The sequence below is a fragment of the Podarcis cretensis genome (assembly GCF_951804945.1).
Source record: "Podarcis cretensis genome assembly, chromosome: Z".
NCBI lineage: Eukaryota > Metazoa > Chordata > Lepidosauria > Squamata > Lacertidae > Podarcis > Podarcis cretensis.
The window spans coordinates 15714775-15733721 of record NC_137184.1 but is presented as its reverse complement, the minus strand read 5'-3'; the positions used below and the strand labels follow the sequence as shown (position 1 = coordinate 15733721).

The window sequence follows — 18947 nt, the reverse complement described above, 5'->3', positions numbered from 1 at the left end:
ACTTATACGCTGCTTAACTGCTAGCATTTGGGTGTGTGACATGCTTAAAAATAACTATACAGAGAACAAAATGATAAAAAAGTAATGCCATTTGTTAGGAGGTTTGCCATGGTCTTCTGATCCTCACATGCATGATTAGAGAGCTGGTATTGTGGTTTGTCAAGCTGCAAGTACAGACATGCGTCATTAAGCAAGAGTATGGATGGAGTAAACGAAAGTAGATGTGTGAGGCTGATGCTTGAAAGTAAAACTATGTTGACTTAATTTTTCTCCCTTATCAGTTTCCTCCATCACATCTTCCCTTGCTGGCCCGCAGTTCTTTCTCAGAAGTTGCAAAACACTTGTAACTGAAACCGTAGAATAATGGGCTGCATAGATAATATATACATTTGAAATCTCAACGTGGTTCTATGACTAATTCAGTCTTGTGAAATTCAGCGGCTGGGTGTTGGGAGAGACCAATCCAACCAAAAGTTAAGCATTTAAAAAATCCTATTAATGGTAAATTGACATGCTTATATTGCTTAAAATAAGGGTTTGAATTGATAGTTAATGCATTTCCTTTTTTATTTCCTGGTCTGTGATTCCCCCACCCCAAGTTACTGTATTACATGTATATAGTTCTTGTCTGAGCATCCTTGGACTCCCCTCCCCCCTCACCAAATACTTTATTGTTTTCACATATTTATAGAAGAAGCAATTATCAGTGTTCAACAATCCCCCCTCCAGAAGCACCAAATTTATATTTAATTATATTTAACTTTCAAGTCATTTCAGTTTTTAAACAAAGGTATCATTTCACAAGTTGCCATGTGTCCTTGGAGGCCTATAATCATGTTCTGTTGATTTTTCATATGTAATAAAACTTTGCTAGGTTGATTGAAAAGTAGTGGTTTTCTTGTCCGGCTCTCTCCAACTTCTTTATAATGGCAGGTATAGGGTTTACCAGTAGGTGTTCTTTATAAACTGTTTAGAGGTCTTCTGTTGAGCAAGTGGCATATAAATTGTTTTCAATTAAAAAAAAAAAAAGACTATGCAAGGTTGATTGAATTCTTCCCTCAGTCTATTTTGAAAAAAGGATGGTGGCTATGACTCAAAGCAAGTTACTTCTTCAGACTTTAGCTGTGAGATGTGGTTAGGGTTTGTAAGAATTCCTCACTCTTTTTGTATATATACACACATACACAGACAAGCGCACACACACACTAGCTGACCCAGTGATTTCAGGAATCCCCAAAGGACGTGAAGAGAAAACCCTCCCCTGCTGTTGATCCCCAATAGGTGGCCTTCTTAGGTAAAGGTAAAGGTACCCCTGACCATTAGGTCCAGTCATGACCAACTCTGGGGTTGCGGCGCTCATCTCGCTCTAAGTAAGTAAGTAAGTAAGGCTTTCTTAAGTAGTGGAAAATGCAGGTTCAGCATTCAAAACTTTGACACATTCCCATGCTCTTGTTAATAATTGTTTAAAGATCCCCCCCATGCATCCATACTTAGCTTTTGTGTGTGTGGATATGCCCCCATGAGCGTTAGCCACCATTTCCAGTCCTGTTTCATGAAATCCTTTAGTTCCCTCATTGTACATGAACTGTGGTGATGTTGCCCCCTGCTGATTAAAACCAGAAAGTGTTGATCTTCAGATTTCAAGTGCTCCAAGTTTGCTCTTGTTTGTGTCTCAGTGATAAATCTAGCGGGTGTCTTAAGAACCTCTGTCTCTGTAGCGAGTCCTGGACATGTCACATGTAACTGATTTCCATTGAGTAAATGTAACACACTTCTTAACTGGAAGTAATTGCCAGACAAACAGCGCTGCAGATATTGGACATCCATCAGCAAGCCAGGTGTGTGCACTTGAGGTTGGGTGTGTGTGGGAAAACAGAACCATGAGGTGTATCTTGGGCAGGGCAGATTGTCATTTGAATGAATCGCTCCTTGTCCGCCTTCCATGGCGCAGGCAGAGACTTGCAGCTGTGGTTTTATTTTGCATTTCTTGGGTTGCTGGTGCAGGTGTAACATAGCAACACATGGTGTCCTCCAGATGTTCTTGGACTCCAACTCCCATCAACTGGCTCGGGCCTGATGGGAGTTGGAGTCCAACAACATCTGAAGCAGCACCAGGTTGTTGAAAGCTGGTACAACTGTCCCTTTTGGCGGGGGTGGGCTGTATGGTGCCTTCTAGATGTGACCTTTTGGCCAGGCTGCCTGCAGTTGATAGTAGCTGGAGTCCAAACAACAACTACAGGACATCAAGCTGCCCTGCATTGCTTTTATATATTTACTGCATTTATATCCTAACTTTTTCTCCAATGAGCTCAAGGTGGCATATATGTTTCTTTTTCTCCCTCATCTAATCCCCACAAGAATCCTGTGAGGTAAGTTAGTCTGAGAGAGGCAGTGACTGGCCCCAAGTTCGCCCAGCGAGCTTCATGGCTGAGTGAGTATTTGAACCCTGGTCTCTCTCAGGTTCTAGTACAGGGGTTGGCAAGGTTTACCTCTCCTGGGCCGGTTCATTCCAGTGGAGATCCCTCCGTGGGCCAGATTGTGTGACCATGATTTTTGGTGTCTGCGCAGATGAGATTTTTGGTGCTGCGGAACCGAGTCCCCATGCTGTGCTGTTTTAGCGCAGTGGGCGGGGACTCACTGAGTGGGCGGCTCAGTTTGAGGGTGGCTTGTGGGCCAGTTAAACGACCTCCGTGGGCCACTTGTGGCCTTAAGTTGCCAACCCCTGTTCTAGTATAACACACTAACCATTGCAGCAGTGACAGGCTGCAAGAGCCTATGCTCCCACCTCTCTAGAGTGCCATTCTTCTCTCCCTCAGTGGACTTGACCAGGTTAACAGGTATGTCAGTACCACCTTTTAAACCAAGGTTGCCACTAACCAGTTACCCTCTCAACCAGGGTTTGCTAACTAGTTTCAAACCCTGGTTTTCAAATCCTTTTTCAAGGCAAACCCAGATTGACAGTAACCATTGTTAAGGTGAATACAAATGAACGAAGGACATCATGTTTGTGGAGAGCACATTATCCTGGAGCCTATCCCCCATTATACCTTTAACCACAATGAGGCTAAGACTATAATTATATCATGGTTTTGCCCATTCTCCTCCTCTGTCTCCTAATGGCATCAAAGCCCAAGGCGGCTAGAACGTGCTGCTCATATTTTTCTTATGATTGACCAGATGGTTCCCCTTCAGGAATCTTTGGCAATGCCTGCCTAATTCTGATAATTTCCTTCAAATCCTTCAAGTATACTTCAAGCTCCACTTGATTTGGAATTCTTCCTGGCTTGGACTTTCCCTTTGTGGGCTTGGTAAAGATACATCATTGGCTTAGGGGGCTGTTCAGAAGCTTCCATTCAGGGGGCTCTGGGCACTTAGTGCTTCAGTGTCAAAGCATTTAATATATGTTTGGATTGCAAATAGTGCCTGAGTAAAACTTAGCTAAATACCACCCACAATTTCTTCCCCTCCTTGGCAAAGAGCAGTATGAATGGTAGGAAGAGCATTGAGGTGTGTAAGGAACTGCACTGAACTGTCAACCTGTGCATCAGCATGCAAAACGATTAGCTGTCTGCAATAATTGGTAACAACCAAACAGTCCCAGAATAGGCTGCCTTGCCTTTCAGAAGCTCTGCCCAGCCCAAGCACAAGAATCTGCCTATAGTCTGCTAAGTAACCAATTGTTTTACATGTCGCTTCTCTTCTGCTGTGGGGAGAGGACTCTACAGCCTTAAGGACGAAGGGCATTGCCCATATGTAAAAAAAAATCTAAGGTTATCAAGATCTGATGCACTTTCAGGAGGTATGGAATGGTAGATAACAAGAAGTCCCTTCTTTGGGTCCCTTTGCCATATTGGGTATGGTGTGTAGGCTACTGGGGTGACTATTATTTGTACTTGGTAAACTACTTAGAAACTTATTTTGGTGTTAATCAGTATATAAATTAATATAAAGTAAATGATTTTATAAAGTCCCTTTGCCATATTGGGTATGGTGTGTAGGCTACTGAGGTGACTATTATTTGTACTTGGTAAACTACTTAGAAACTTATTTTGGTGTTAATCGGTATATAAATTAATATAAAGTAAATGATTTTATAAAGTCCCTTTGCCATATTGGGTATGGTGTGTAGGCTACTGAGGTGACTATTATTTGTACTTGGTAAACTACTTAGAAACTTATTTTGGTGTTAATCAGTATATAAATTAATATAAAGTAAATGATTTTATAAAGTTGTCCCTTCGATGCGGTGAAGGTATCCTGTCCCCTTAGTAGAAAAACACCCCTAAAGCATAATATGTCCCCCTCCATGTTTGACGGTGGGGATCGTGTTCTTGGTGTCGTAGGCAGCATTCCTCCTCCTCCAAACACGGCGAGTTGAGTTGATGCCAAAGAGCTCGATTTTGGTCTCATTTGACCACAACACTTTCACCCACTTCTCCTCTGGGTCATTCAGATGTGCATTGGCAAACTGCAGACGGGCCTGTACATGTGCTGTCTTGAGCAAGGGGACCTTGTGGGCTCTGCAAGATCTCAGTCCTTCACGGCGTAGTGTGTTACCAACTCTTTTCATGGTGACTATGGCCCTAGCTGCCTGAAGATCATTGACAAGTTCCCCCTGTGTAGTTGTGGGCTGCTTCATCACTGTTCTCCTGATCATTGCAACTCCACGAGATGAGATCTTGCATGGAGTCCCAGACCAAGGGAGGTTGACAGTTATTTTGTGTTTCTTCCGTTTGCGAATTATTGCACCAACTGTTGTCACCGTCTCACCAAGTTGCTTGGCAATAGTCATGTAGCCCAGTCCAGCCTTGTGCAGGTCTACAGTCTTGTCCCTGACATCCTTGGACAGCTCTTTGGTCTTGGTCTTGGTGGCTAGTTTGGAATCTGCTGGATTGATTGCTTCTGTCGACAGGTGTCTTTTGTACAGGTACTGTAACAAGCTGGGATTACAGGTAAGACCTCTCCCTTATAGCAGGTGCTTTTAATCTCAGCTCGTTACATACAGTGAAGATATCAGGTAGCCTGACTGTTATTCTAAAGCAGCAATGCTGCAGCAAGCAAAGGCTCTAGCAGCTCAGTCAGCTGCTTGTGGCTGCAAAGCCAGACAGGATGTATGTGACTGTTGCCATGGAAACAAAGGGGCAGTCCATTCTCCTTATTGAGCACAGGATGTGAGCTCAGTGTGTGTCATATGACCTGTACAGGATGTACATGGGTGGAGTTTGGAGTTTTCTCTCTGTTTGTTGAAGAGAGCAGACATCTTTCACTGTATGACTGCTAAAGACAGGAATAAAGACATGTAGATACATTTCTGTCTGAGTCTGATTCCCCTCCCTGGGGATATGCAGGGAGCAGGGAGGAGGAGAAGCAGTTGGTGTGTTTTTCTCACAGCCTGAGGGAAATCGCCGGAACGGACCTCATGTGTTTTTCCTGCCGGGAGTCGCCGGAGGGAGGTCAAAAGAATTCAGCCGGTGCCTGGAGAGATAGGCACATACCTCTGACCGAGCATGAATTTTATCTGGCTGGTTGATAGGGGATCAAATACTTATTTCACTCATTATAATGCACACCAGTCTCTGACTTTTGTCTTCTGGGTTTCTGGGGTTTTCCTGTTGTTATTCTGTCTCTCACAGCTACAATAAACCTACCATTAAAATTATGGAGTGGTCATTTCTTTGTCAGAGGACAGATGGGCAAATTTAGCAGGGGATCAAATACTTTTCCTCCTCACTGTAGATCTAGCCTCATCCTCATCCTCCCTCCCTGTTGAGTTCTGAAAGGTGTAACACTGAGACTGAGGATCAGGAAGCTGCCAGGCAGGGTCACCCTTATAGAGGCAAGCAAAAAGGGGCTGGCTGTTGGTAGACATATCCATAGAATTGTAGAGTTGGAAGGGACCCTGTGGATCATCTAGCCCTACCTTCTGCATTGCAGGAATATGCAGCTGTCCTATATAGGGATTAAACCTGTGACCTTGGTGGTATCAGCACCATGTTCTAACTAACTGAGCTATGCTGAAACACTTGAGGTCCATGTGGCAGCATCCCACCTGCCCAATGGCCCCCCTCTTCTCCTTGAATGACAAGGCATTCACCAACCCCAGTGACAAGCACCCTCCCCGCCCATCCCTGCATCAGCTTGCCTCACTGCAGCTTCAAAAGAAGCCCTGTTTCCTTTTTTTCCAGGAAGACGTACGTCAGAAAGTCCATCTGAACACCTTCGGCTTCTTCAAAGATGGCTTCATGACGGTCAACGTACACAACCTATCAGTAAAACCGGTCGGAGTGGGTGTCAAAGACTACCTGGTAGGCATCCCTTTTGTATTTTGCACCCCAGCTGAAGGAATACCCCCCATGCCTTCATGGAAGGGTTGAGCAGTCAAAGGGAGGGTCATGTATTGGGATCAAACACCACTTGGCCCTTTGCAAAGGTCTATCCTTTTGAGCCAGAAGTGGTGGTGGGAGCCTTTGACTTTCCAGATGCTGCTGGACTTCAATTCTCGGGTAACTAACAACCAGGGGTGATGGGAGTTCCTAGAATTGTAGAGTTGGAAGGGACCCCAAGGGTTATCTAATCCAACCCCTGCAGTGCAGGAATCACAGCTACAGAATCCTTGGCAGATGGCCACCCAACCTTTGCTTAAATACCACCAATGACAGTGCCACTTTCTGAGAGGGGCATTGTTGTTGTTTTTAATTTCATTTATGTACTGCTTTAGCAAAGTTTTTTCTAATATGAGAAATGGCTGTTTTTATCAAGAAGTAAAAAGCTTGATTGCTTTTTTTCCAACACATACTTAAAATCTGTTGAAAACCTTAAATTTTAATGCTTCTTTCTTTGAAAAAAAATATGTATGTGCTTTTTTCTTTTTTAGGTGGGATTCAGTTTAGACCGAACACGGAATGATGGATTCTCCACCTATCTGGTAAGGGCATAGGTTGAGCACATTCTAGCTCAGACAAGACCAATTAGAACGCCCAAATTTATCATTGTTTTCTGCTGAGTTCTTTTGGCTAATGAAGAAGAATGCTCTGCCTTGTACAAATTCATCTTGGACACAACATGGACTGAGGTGACAATGTATTGGTAGTACCTCCTTAGATTTATGTCTGCTTCTCTGAAAAGTGATGCTATTGCTACGTGAAAACCTCTGGTGGACCTATTCAGCTGTAAAAGAGAGAGAGAGAGAGAGAGAGAGAGAGAGAGAGAGAGAGAGAGAGAGAGAGCCTTTTCAGACAGAAGTAGGAGAGAGAGAGAAGTATAGGATCCTAAACTATGTTTATTATCTATATAGATGGAGAAAATGCCAGGAGTGTTTGCAAACCTGTAATCACTTATTTGATGGTCGGAGCATGCCTAGTTACTTCACAATGATAGAAAATTGTCTTGTCAGTTATAGAGAACCGGTACCAAAAATTGCTGTAATTATGGCAGTTTCTGAGAAGCTTACTCATTATCTGCGCACCTTGAGAGGGCAAACAGAACTTGAAAACTATGCAGCAAGTGATGGAATTTTGTATTACATTTGTAGTCGATAACAAGACCTAGAAGGCCACAGGTTCCTGTACCCACATTAGATGCTTTGGGTGGCTCTTGTTCCTGCCTCATGTCGCCCAAGATCTCTGGTTTGCTTGTTTTTTACAAGCAAGCAGTACGTATGTTTGATTAAATAAATAAATAAATAAATATAAATATAAACAACTTTCTGGCCTTTATGCCCTCTTAAATCTGTTTGGAGAAATTGGCAACTAATTTGATTTTTGTCCTTTGTTCTGGTTTTATGTGTTCCTTGTTTGAATTCAGAATAAAGAATGAAAAATAATAAAAATATTGACAAGCAAACTCCATAGGCCAGTTACTTCCTCCCCTGATGCAAGAAGGTGGCAGGTGTTTAGAATCATCAGCTTTTGCTTACTCCTTCTTCTCCAGGATGAAGAAATGGAATATTGCATTTTGAATAAAACACCAGACCATGACATCTCAGTCACCCGTCTGATACTGGACTTCACAAAGAAGATGTAAGAGACGCATCTCATATCTCTCCATTCTCTCACCCGCCACCCCCAATTTGGAGCCTGTAGCAGAAAGCATAGGCTCTGGGAAACAGAATTACAGCCCAGGGCCCTCATTCCCTCCTGGGAAACATTCCAAGGGTCCTATAACAGTCGTGAGCGGGGCCAGAAATAAAGGTGGGCAGTGCAATGGATATGACGTTTAGGATCATATGCAAGGTCCATCTAGCTTGGCATTGTCTACACTGATTGGCAGCAGCATTCCGGGTTTTCAAGCAGCAGGATGGACATTCCCAACACTACTTGGAGATGTTAGGGATTGAACCTGGGGCCTTCTGCATACAAGGTAGATGCTCTGCCCCCTGAGCGACAGGCTTTTCTTATTCTTTTTTAAAAAAACAATAATAATGAATAATAATAGTACAAAAAATGTGCACCCTACCCCAGAGACCATTAGTTATCATAATTATCCAAGTTTCCAAAAATTTAATACTTTCTGAGATAGTTTGACCCCTTTCTGCTTTAACAGTACAAATTCCACAAATGCCTTCCATATTTCCTCAATATAATTTCTCTTCCATATTTCCCTTCTTTGATAGCACACATGAATTTATCATTAATCTCTACGTTCCACACTTTATGCCATTCTATTTGAAATCTACCTTGCTTTAGGTGCAGTCTTTACTTTTACAGGGTGAGTCTTTTAAAAGAGGCCCCATGGAACATGTGTACTCTGTATCCATGAGGCCTCTTTTAAAGGACTCACCCTGTATATAATAGGCTGGTTTCTACATACCCAAGCTTGGTCCTGAAACCCTGGAGAGCCAGTCATTGTAGAAGTTCTGCCTTAGATGGACCAGTGTTCTGACGGCATAAGGCAGCAGTTTCCAGGGTTCCAATGTCATCTCATATATTTTTTCTACCCATATAAATATTTTTGTTCTATTAAAGCATTCCCTCTTTCTCCCCAGTGTGCAAGTCAAGCCCAAATCCAATATTCCCCAGTTGCCAGAAATTATATTTGATGACACTGATGGGAGTGTGAATGCGGGAAGCAAGCAGAATTCAGGTAAGTCTCTCCTACTTATGGCTGGCCATTAATTTTATGAACAGCTTCAGTTGCATGCTCTATATCACAGTCCTGTGTCTTATCAGGAAAAGGTGCATGCCAATGGCCTGTCAGTAGAGTACACTACCGCAATGCAGCTACTGGTTCCAGTGACTTTAGAAATGGATTTGGCCTAGTTGTCTGTCAGTGGCAGTTAGCTGTCCTGGCTGTACAGAACCTGCAGCAGAAAATGCCAGAATTAGCCTTCTTGGATCTCTTTTACTGGGGGAAATCAAAACTTTTTGCTGACAGGGGCCCATCTTTGTTCAGCGTCCTTTTCTCGCGGTGGCCAACCCCCTGCCTCTTGCTGTAAGCAGGACCCGAGCAGAGCACCACTTGCCCCAGCAGAAATGTTACGCCATGTACTGTAAGAGGAACACAGTGAAGAGTTTTCCTGCATTTTGTGCTCTGAGTAGAACCATAAGAAGAGCCTTCTGGGTCAGGCCAATGACCCATCTAGTCCAGCATCCTCTTCTCACAGTGGCTAATCACTGGGAGACCTATATGGGAGAACCACAAGCAGGACTCAAGCAACTGGTATGCAGGAACATTGCAATTACAGAAGCAAGGCATAGCCATCATAGCTGGTAGCATGAGAGCGCTGAGCACATAGGACTGATGGTCTCAGTAGTGCAGACCGCCATGTAAATGACCAAGGTCCCTGTTCTCACTCTTGTGTGTTTTATTCCTCTAGATCCTAAGCAACCACAATCCAAGCAAAACGTGACAGAACTCCAGGTAAGAGAGTGTTGCCTTATTTTGAATATTATTATTATTATTATTATTATTATTATTATTATTATTATTATATAGAATATGTAGCAACCAGGAACAGAATGGACATACACAAAACAGAAAAATGTAAGAACAAGTACACCATCCAAAGAATGTGAAGAGCATAAGGGAAAAGGGGAGAGCCAAATACTGAAATAATAATCTAAAAAGAGTCATAGGGTAATAGAACTGTGAAGCTGGAAGGGATCCCCCAAGAGTCATCTATTCCAACTCCCTGCAATGCAGGAATCACAGCTAAAGAATCCCTGACAGATGGAACTCAACATCCGTTTGAAAACCCTCCAGTGAAGGAGAGTTCAGCACCTTTTGTGCAGCCAGTACAGGGATGAATCACAGAATCGTAGAGTTGAAGGAGAGTTTGAACCTAGTGACAAACACAGGTTTGCCATCCCTGGCATTGGACACTTCTGAGGATGGTCAGAACTTTAATGCTGTTGCGCTGTGTAACATGGCCTTTATATGACTGCTGTTCACAAGGCAGGAGCAGCAGGACCTTTTTTGTGTGTGTCTCCCCCCCCCCCCCATGTAATGCCCTCCCAAGTGAGGTGTGTCTGCCTCTCTGTCAATATTCAATTTCAGGAGGGGTTTGAAAACAGCTCTGTTTATCCAAACTGAGGAACTCTGTTCCTGGCAACCCTGAGGATGGAAGAATCTTTTTAGCTGTAACTTCTTTTAGAAAGTTTTTAACTAACTCCCTTTTCAGTGTTTTTGATTGTAATTGTTTTTAGAATGTTTTGATCTGCTTTTGCTTGTTTTTGATTTTAAATTGTGTGCCTGTTTGCCACCCTGGGCTCCTTGGGGAGGAAGGGTGAAATACAAATTCAGTTAACAAGAACTTTTTGCATATCTTAGGACTGCGCAGGTGAGGGTGGTTTTGCAATTAGCATTTTCTTTGATGAATTCAATCTGTTCCTAGTGAATTGGCAATAGCTTGACTTTGTCTCAATTGCTCCTTGATCCAGTTGCCGCCAGAGAAGACACATCCCATCCAGAGCAAAGATGGCCACTATTCATTCCAGGTCAGTGCTCCTGAAACATAAGTCAGATGTGTGAGTGTCTGCTTTGCTGGAAGTTGCCTAAAATACCACTTTCTCCATCTTAAACTTGAACAATCACCAAAATCTGCTTCAAAAACCTTTCTTGGGGCCCAGAAATCCGAGATTTTGGAAATGCTTCATTTTTGCCGTTAATGACATTACAGTGCTTTGTATCTTTATTGTTATGAATTACATGGGGGTTGCTTGAATTTGGTGTCCACTTGTTGAGATGTTTTCATTTATTGTTTATGACTTTTAAAAAAATGGTTACATTTTTGTGATTGTTAAGGTGAATTATCCAACTTCTTCAGTGTGCTAAGTTGCCATTAGTATTGTTTTAACTGTGGAAAGGTGGTGTACAGATCAGTGATGGTGAGAAATGGACAGGAAGCCAGTGCCATTGGTGCATAATCAGTGTTCCATATTCCATCTCTCTGGATTCCACCAACACCTGGGCTGCCTCCCTTTTTCTCTCTCTCTCTCCCACTGATTAAAGTTTCCAAACCATCTTCAGAGTCAGCCATAATTTCTTTTACAATAATCTCTGTCTTAAAAGCCTGGTCCTGTTTCGGTAGCATCACTTGGGAGAGCACTCATCGATTTGTAACTCAGTTTCGTAAGCTGCTTGGAAGCCTCTCTCTTGGCCAGAAGCAGTATAAAAATTAATAACGCTGAGCTGAAAGCAAGAAGTTGGTTTTAGAGTTGGGGCTATTTATTATTTATTATTTATTTGGGGCATTTGTACCCCATTCCTCAGCCAAAAAGCCTCCCAGTGTGGCTTACATACAATCAGTGCCCACAGGCTTACAATCTGGAAACAAAACCATAACACAAAAGGGAAAAGGAATAGGGAGAGCAGAGGAAAAAATCAAACTCAGGCACCAATTCTTAAACAATTGTTTACCTTAGTTGGACTACTTTAAAGTGGAATGACTTGTGAACATTTGCACAGATTGTTGACATTTCCTTTCTTCTCCTCCTCAGTTCTCCTTCAACATCAGCTCAGAAAACCAAGAAGGCCTCTACAGTCTGTATTTTCACAAATGTGTCCCGAAGAATGAGCAGCTCCTCTTCACTCTTGATGTGAGTTGGACTTTAGTTTCCTTTTTTTGCTTTGAACCCAAACTCCTCACCCACCCAGCTCCCTCCTGGTGTTCTGGACTGCTTTAGGAGAGTGTGAGAAGGACATCCAAAATATTTATTGGCTAGGAATGCCCCATGGTATCTCAGGTGCACCATCTAAATTGGCAGCAGTTAGTGTACATTGGGACTGGTGGGGTGGAAGGCAGGGAGCTACAGCCAGTGATGTGCCCAGCCAGAGTTGGTAGTTGGCGGAGCCAAAACCAGACCAGACGGAGCCAACTGATTCTGGTTTTATTCTCCTCCTCCTCACCCCTCCTGAATTCTACAAGGGGCAAAACAGACTAAGGAGGAGGAGAAAACTGACAACTAGGGTCCCCCTCTGGACTGGTTCTAATCAATATGGCAGGCAGGTGGGGGCTGGATGGGAGCAGAGAGTGTTTGGTGGGGCAGTGGACAGTTCACCCAAATGGAGCAACCTCTGCTGATCTGAATTCTCCATGCTGATACCTCCTTTTCAATTTTCCTAATTTCCTGGCTTGAACCTCTTTTTTAAAACTGCTTTAATTGCTACACGTTTTTTTCCTTTTACAATTGTCTTGTTTTATTGCATGTTTTAATTGTTGGTGCTTATTTTGATTTTATTTTTTGAATAACTTTTTATTGGGTTTTATAAACAGGAATTGTAGGAAAAAATAAATGTTAGAAATAAACAGACCAAATCTTCTCATGTCATTTGTATAACACAAACATAGCATAGTAAATTTGCAGTAATATCTACAACACGTGGTTCATCACTAGTGGTCAACACTAGTGGTTATTGATTCTTGAATTGGCTTAAAGAAAAATGATAGGAAAACAGGATTGAACAGAGATAACAATTAACATTGTATAGCATGAATGTTTATTTTGATCAAATGTGCCAGTTTTTTAAATAATGAGTTTTATGCTTGCAAGCGGCTTAGATGCAGCTTTGGCAGTTGAGTGGTGTATACACATTCAATAAATGACGATGCTAATAGTGCAATGCTTTGTCTGCTTGCAGATTGAGATTATGGAGAAGAATCCAAGCAGCTACCTCTCAGCAGGAGAGATCCCTCTCCCTAAGCTCTACATCTCCATGGCCCTCTTCTTCTTCATCTTTGGAGCCGTGTGGATCCACACTCTTCGGAAACGCAGGTAAAGTGGGGATCCTCAGCAAAGCAGCCACTCATTCATAGAGAGCCAAATTTCTGCAATCAAATAGATAAATGCAAACATAAAAGCCATCAGTTTAAAAGAGTATACAGTGGTACCCCGGGTTACATATGCTTCAGGTTACAGACACTTCAGGTTACAGACTCCGCTAACCCAGAAATAGTACCTCGGGTTAAGAACTTTGCTTCAGGATGAGAACAGAAATCGTGCTCCGGCGGCGTGGCGGCAGCGGGAGGCCCCATTAGCTAAAGTGGTGCTTCAGGTTAAGAACAGTTTCAGGTTAAGAACGGACCTCCAGAACGAATTAAGTACTTAACCCGAGGTACCACTGTATATATACTTGACTCCACAATGCATAGTTTTCAACAGTTGGTGCTCAGATGTGAGATCTGTTTCATACATCTTAGATATATGTCAATCAAGTCAACGTATCCCTCTGAAATCCAGGGTCGGGGTTGATGTGTGCAAGACTTGGCCACCAGTCACCTGTAAAGGCCTCCTGTTCTGTCTCGCCCCTAGGAAGCCTGCATTGCGGTGTAAGAGGCTATGGTTATCAGTGTGCACTAACCCTGATAGCTTTGCTCTGCCTCCATGGTTGGAGGCAGTAATGCTTCAGAATAGCAATTGCTGGAAATCACAGATGTGCAGGATGCTGTTGTGCTCAGGCCCTGCTTGCAGGTTTTGCATGGGCTCCTGGGTGGCCACTGTGAGAACACGATGCTGGACTAGATGGGCTGCTAGCATGGTCCAGCAGGGCTGTTTTGCACTCTTTCATTTATTATTATTATTTATTAAATTACATTATTAAATTTTTATGCCACCCTATACCCTCAGGTCTCAGGGCTTCTCAGCAAGCATCAGTTTCCACATGCCCACCTCCCCAAAGAGACCCTTCCTCACTCTTCCAGAAATTGTCTATTTCCACGTAGGTAGCTGTACCAAGATAGGTTTTCAAATCCTTGTAAACAAGTGCCTTACTCTGGTCCTGAAAGAGAGAGAGTCAAAACTGTCCTGTGTCCATTATGATTTCCTGCTGCGCATACCTATGACTATAAATATTCATTGCCAGGAAACGGTAACAATATTTTAATAAAAAGCAGTAAATGTCCGTGGGCTCTGTTGCTACAGTATTTTGATTCAAACTCGCCTTTTGTATTATAGTTGTTTTTTTTTCCTGTCAGGAGAGTGTCAGCAGGACTATTCTCTTCTGACTTTCCTTTTCGTCTTTGTTTCAGGGCTGATGTGTTCAAGATCCACTGGCTGATGGCTGCTCTTCCTTTCACCAAGTCCCTCTCATTAGTCTTCCATGCAGTAAGTAACCACTGTTTGTTTTTTTAGTTTCAACTAACAAAGAAAAAAACCTGTGTCTTAAACTGATGATTATGAGCTGTGCGTTCAAACGTAGAAAAGGCAGTGAGATCTTCAAGTCATTGGGTGGTATATTTATTTAACAAGGTTCATATACTGCTTGATTATTGGCTGGCTGCACACTTTTGACATCACTCCTGCCCTTTCCCCCTCCAGATTGATTACCACTACATCTCCTCTCAAGGTTTTCCCATCGAAGGCTGGGCTGTCGTCTACTACATCACTCACCTGTAAGTATGTGGACCATGATGCTGTCCGCGATGTGGTTTGCCACCTCCACAGAGGCTGGCCAGGGGAGTGTGTGGGTCCTCTGCTCCTTAGATGATTGGTCATGGGGAGCACAGAGTTGGTCCTGCTTGATGTCTGTACCAATCATTGTAGGTGCAAGAATAGTTATTTTGTCACCTCCATCTGTATTGGGTGTGGGGAACATCTGGCCCTCCAGATGTTCCTGAACTGTATCTCTCAACAGCCCCAGCAACAGTGTTGGCCAGGGATGATGGGAGCTGTAGTCCAAAAATGTATGGAGGGCCAAAGCCACCTGCTCTATATACACTCATAATATTGTTTCTGATTACCTTATTATGTTTTATATTCTGGGGTTGGTGCCAATGCTAGTCTAACTCAGAGTAGACCCATTGGAATTAAGGGGCTGAAGTTGGTCACATTCACTAATTTCAGTGCACCTACTCTGAGTAAGACTAGCACTGGACACAACCCATTTCTGTAACCCTTAAGCAGATGTGGTTGATGTTCTCCTGTGCTTCTGATATGTGCCTTTGTGTACGTTTTGCTTAATTGATTGTTAATTGATTAATTTTCCTAAATTGTTTTCTCCTGTTGAGATGGCTTGGAGTGTAAGCACGGAAATTAAATAACTTATGTTTTTGAAATCCCTTGTGACATTTACATAAAGATTGATCAGTTTCTCTGTAGAGCACTGCCAGTGTCACATGGACATGGTTTTTTCTTCTTGGTTTTCATGCATGTAGCTTCTGAAACAGTTGTTCTAGGAAGCATTTACTCCCCCTGCTGATATCAATTTAACTTAATTTATTTTTTCACCAGGTTGAAGGGGGCTCTGCTCTTCATCACCATTGCTCTCATTGGCACAGGGTGGGCATTCATTAAGCACATCCTTTCTGACAAGGACAAGAAGATCTTCATGATTGTCATTCCACTCCAGGTGAGGCCTTGACCTCCTCTGCAGGGGTGTGCTGTGTTGCACTTATGAACTAAGAACTTCTGAGTTCTTTGAACACCCTTGATGAGCTTATGAAGTCATCATTGACCCCCAACCCAGATTCTTAGGAATGTTACATGAAACAAAGGCAAGAATAATAGAATCTTAGAGTTGGATGGGACCCCAACGGTTGCTTAGTCCGACCCACTGCAATGCAGGAGTCTCAAATACATCATACATGACAAGTGGCCATCCATCCTCTGCTTAAAAACCTCCAAGGAAGGGAAGCCCTCCACCTCCAGAGGGAGCCTGTCCCACTGTGTACCAGCTCTTTCTGTCAGAAAGTTCTTCCTGATGTTTAGTCAGAAACTCCTTTCTTGTAAGTCGAATTCATTGGTATGGGTCTTACCCTCCAGAGCAGGAGAAAACAAGCTTGCTCCATCTTCCATGTGACCACCCTTTTGATATTTGAAGATGGCCATCGTATCTCCTCTCAGTCTCCTCTTTTCCAGGCTAAACATACCCAACTCCCTCAGCTGTTCTTCATAAGGCTTGTGTTTCCAGATGCTCAAGTGACTGATGTCTTGCTTGCTGCCCTTCTAACCAGGTCCTGGCCAACGTAGCCTACATCATCATTGAGTCAACAGAAGAAGGCACAACGGAGTATGGTCTCTGGAAAGAGATCCTTTTCCTGGTCGACTTGCTCTGCTGTGGGGCCATCCTCTTCCCAGTTGTATGGTGAGTACCAGCAAGGGCAACTATTGTGAGTGTGATGTGAAGTTTGTCTCTTTCTCCCTCTACCTTCCCTGTCCCTTTTTGCTTTTGTGCCATGGCCTTTAGATTGTAAGCCTGAAGGCAGGGACTGTCTTGTATGAATTGATGCCATGTTAAGCCTCTCTGGGAATCTTTGGGGCTCAAGAAGAGCAGGGTACAAATGCTTTAAATAAGTAATACTTACTCCACCCCCACCATCTTGTTTTTACTCTGCCTTGATAACTGTCTCTAATTCCTTTGATACCAAATGGATTAAGCCTAATACGTTAAAAGATTCTTTCTCTGTGTGTGTTTTGTTTCAAAACTGCCTTTGTCTGTCTTGCATGCCTGGCTGGTCCAGGGAATCTTGTAGCAAGTTTTCCTAGCCAGCAGAGGATGCTCCTCACTTGCATAAAGCCCATTGCAGTCTGTGTGCCACCTTCTGGTGGGTTGGTGGTGGCATTTTTTTCTTTTCTGAGCATCTATTGACTTGAACTCATAAGATGGTGTCTCCTTACCAATTCACCTTAATTCTCTCTTCTAGGTCAATAAGACATTTGCAGGAGGCTTCTGCAACAGATGGGAAGGGTAAGCTGTTCATTACCATTGAGCTCCTACTCCCCATAAAACTGTTGTGGGGAGCGAAGCTACACAAGTCCGGTCCCTTCCTGCCCCCACCTCATACTGGCATTTTGTTGATCTTTTTTAAGGGCGTTCAGATTTTCTCACTGTGGAGTGAGACTTCAAACCTATTAATTGTATCCAGCAAAATCAGTGGTTCCCAGCTTTTCAAAATCTGATAGTCATTTACACCTTCAGCACCCCCTGCTGCCCGCTTGCCTCTTAGGTAATCCCACTGCCCAGGTGGCAGTGCAGCCCACTTTGAGAACCACCGAACTAGTGAGAAGGGGGCATGCCTCTCAAGACGGTGTTTGCCATCTTTAGTTCCTATCGTTACTTCTGTTATCTGTTTTATTTTTAAAGATTTATTAGGAAGCCTGTGTTGTTGTTTTTTTAAACTGATGCAACATTCAGACATATGAAGCTGCCTATGTCAAGACAGCCCCTTGGTCTCTTTAGCTCAGGATTACCTCTTCTGACCAGCAGCTGCTTTCTCAGGCTGAGAGAGCCCTTCCTATTCCTGATACTAGAGCCATTATTATTATTAATTAAACGGAGATGCCAGGAACTCAGCGTGGGACCTGAAGACTCGGATGAAGCCTTCCTAGAGCAGATTACCAAACATTTACAAAGGAGAGCTATAGTAGTTATGGAAGACTTCAACTTTCCTGATAACCTATTGGAACTCACTCTGCCAAGAACATAAGGTCCAACTAATTCCTCCATTGCCTTGGTGACAATTTAATTTCCCAGAAGGTGGAAGAAGTATCAACGGGATCATCTATCTTGAACCTGGTCCTCATCAACAGGGAGAAATTAATTGACAAAGTGGAAGTACTGGGAAACTTGGGAGGAAGTGATCATGACCTCCTGGGTTTCATGATTACAGAGGCAAGGGGAAACTCTGTGTAATTGGACATGCCCTCTGGACATTAATAAGGCTGATTTCAAAAGCTTAAGGAGCTAGCTGCTGGATGAGATCCCATGGTCAGAAATACTCAAAGAGAAGGGAGTCTAAGATGGATGGGAGTTTCTTAAAGGTGAAATAATGAAGGCACAAATGCAGACAATTCCAACAAGAAAAAAAAGTGTGAGGCATCTAAAGAAACCAGTGTGGCTGCATAAGGAGCTTCCAGATGAGCTGAGGTTTAAGAAGGGCATGTGCAAGAAATGGAAGAACAGGGAATTCATGGAGGAGGAGTATACAGGAGTAGCCAGTAGTTGCAGGGAGAAGGTCAGATGGGCCAAAGCTCAGAATGAGCTCAGGCTTGCAAGAGAGCTTAAGAAATAATAAAAAGGTGTATTTGGCTGTTTAAAGCAAGAAGAATAAGCAAATAGTAGGTCCTCTGTGTGGTGAAGATGGAGAAATGCAATTGGGTTCACAGGCGGAACTGCTCAGTGCCTACATGGCTTCTGTCTTCACCCAAATGCAGTAATGTCCAACCTTATGATAACAGAAAAAGGAATGTAAAGATGGAGCTGCAGCCCAAGGTAGGAAAAGAGGTGTTAAGGGAACAATTGGCTCAAATGTGCAAGGCCTGTACCCAAGGGTACTAAAGGAGCTTGCAGATGTACTCTCAGAGCATCTGTCTATAATATTTGAGAATTCTTGGAAACCAGGTGAAGACCTAGAGGACCAGAGGTGAGCAAATGTCCCCAACTTCAAAAAAAGGGAAGGAGACCCATGTAGCTACCTACCAGGAAATGTCATAGAACATATAATTCAACAGTCAGTCTGTGAGCACTTAGAAAAAGATGCTGTGGTTACTAAGACCCAGCATGGGTTTCTCAAA

At 43.2% G+C, this 18947-nt stretch overlaps 1 protein-coding gene across 2 annotated transcripts in view; it reads left to right on the top strand.

The window, feature by feature from the left end:
• GPR107 (G protein-coupled receptor 107) overlaps positions 1-18947 on the top strand; it is a 47869-nt gene that overhangs the window by 8903 nt on the left and 20019 nt on the right. For both annotated transcript variants that reach the window (XR_013834679.1, XM_079961359.1), the window contains exons 2-14: positions 6186-6305; positions 6875-6925; positions 7930-8018; positions 8984-9081; positions 9815-9858; positions 10878-10934; positions 11937-12035; positions 13078-13211; positions 14465-14540; positions 14754-14827; positions 15666-15783; positions 16388-16518; positions 17078-17121. Coding sequence is in view for 1 of the 2 variants with exons in the window: in XM_079961359.1 (XP_079817485.1) it covers positions 6186-6305; positions 6875-6925; positions 7930-8018; positions 8984-9081; positions 9815-9858; positions 10878-10934; positions 11937-12035; positions 13078-13211; positions 14465-14540; positions 14754-14827; positions 15666-15783; positions 16388-16518; positions 17078-17121 (1135 nt within the window). In the remaining variant the exon portion in view is untranslated. The remainder of the gene's footprint in view (positions 1-6185; positions 6306-6874; positions 6926-7929; positions 8019-8983; positions 9082-9814; positions 9859-10877; positions 10935-11936; positions 12036-13077; positions 13212-14464; positions 14541-14753; positions 14828-15665; positions 15784-16387; positions 16519-17077; positions 17122-18947) is intronic.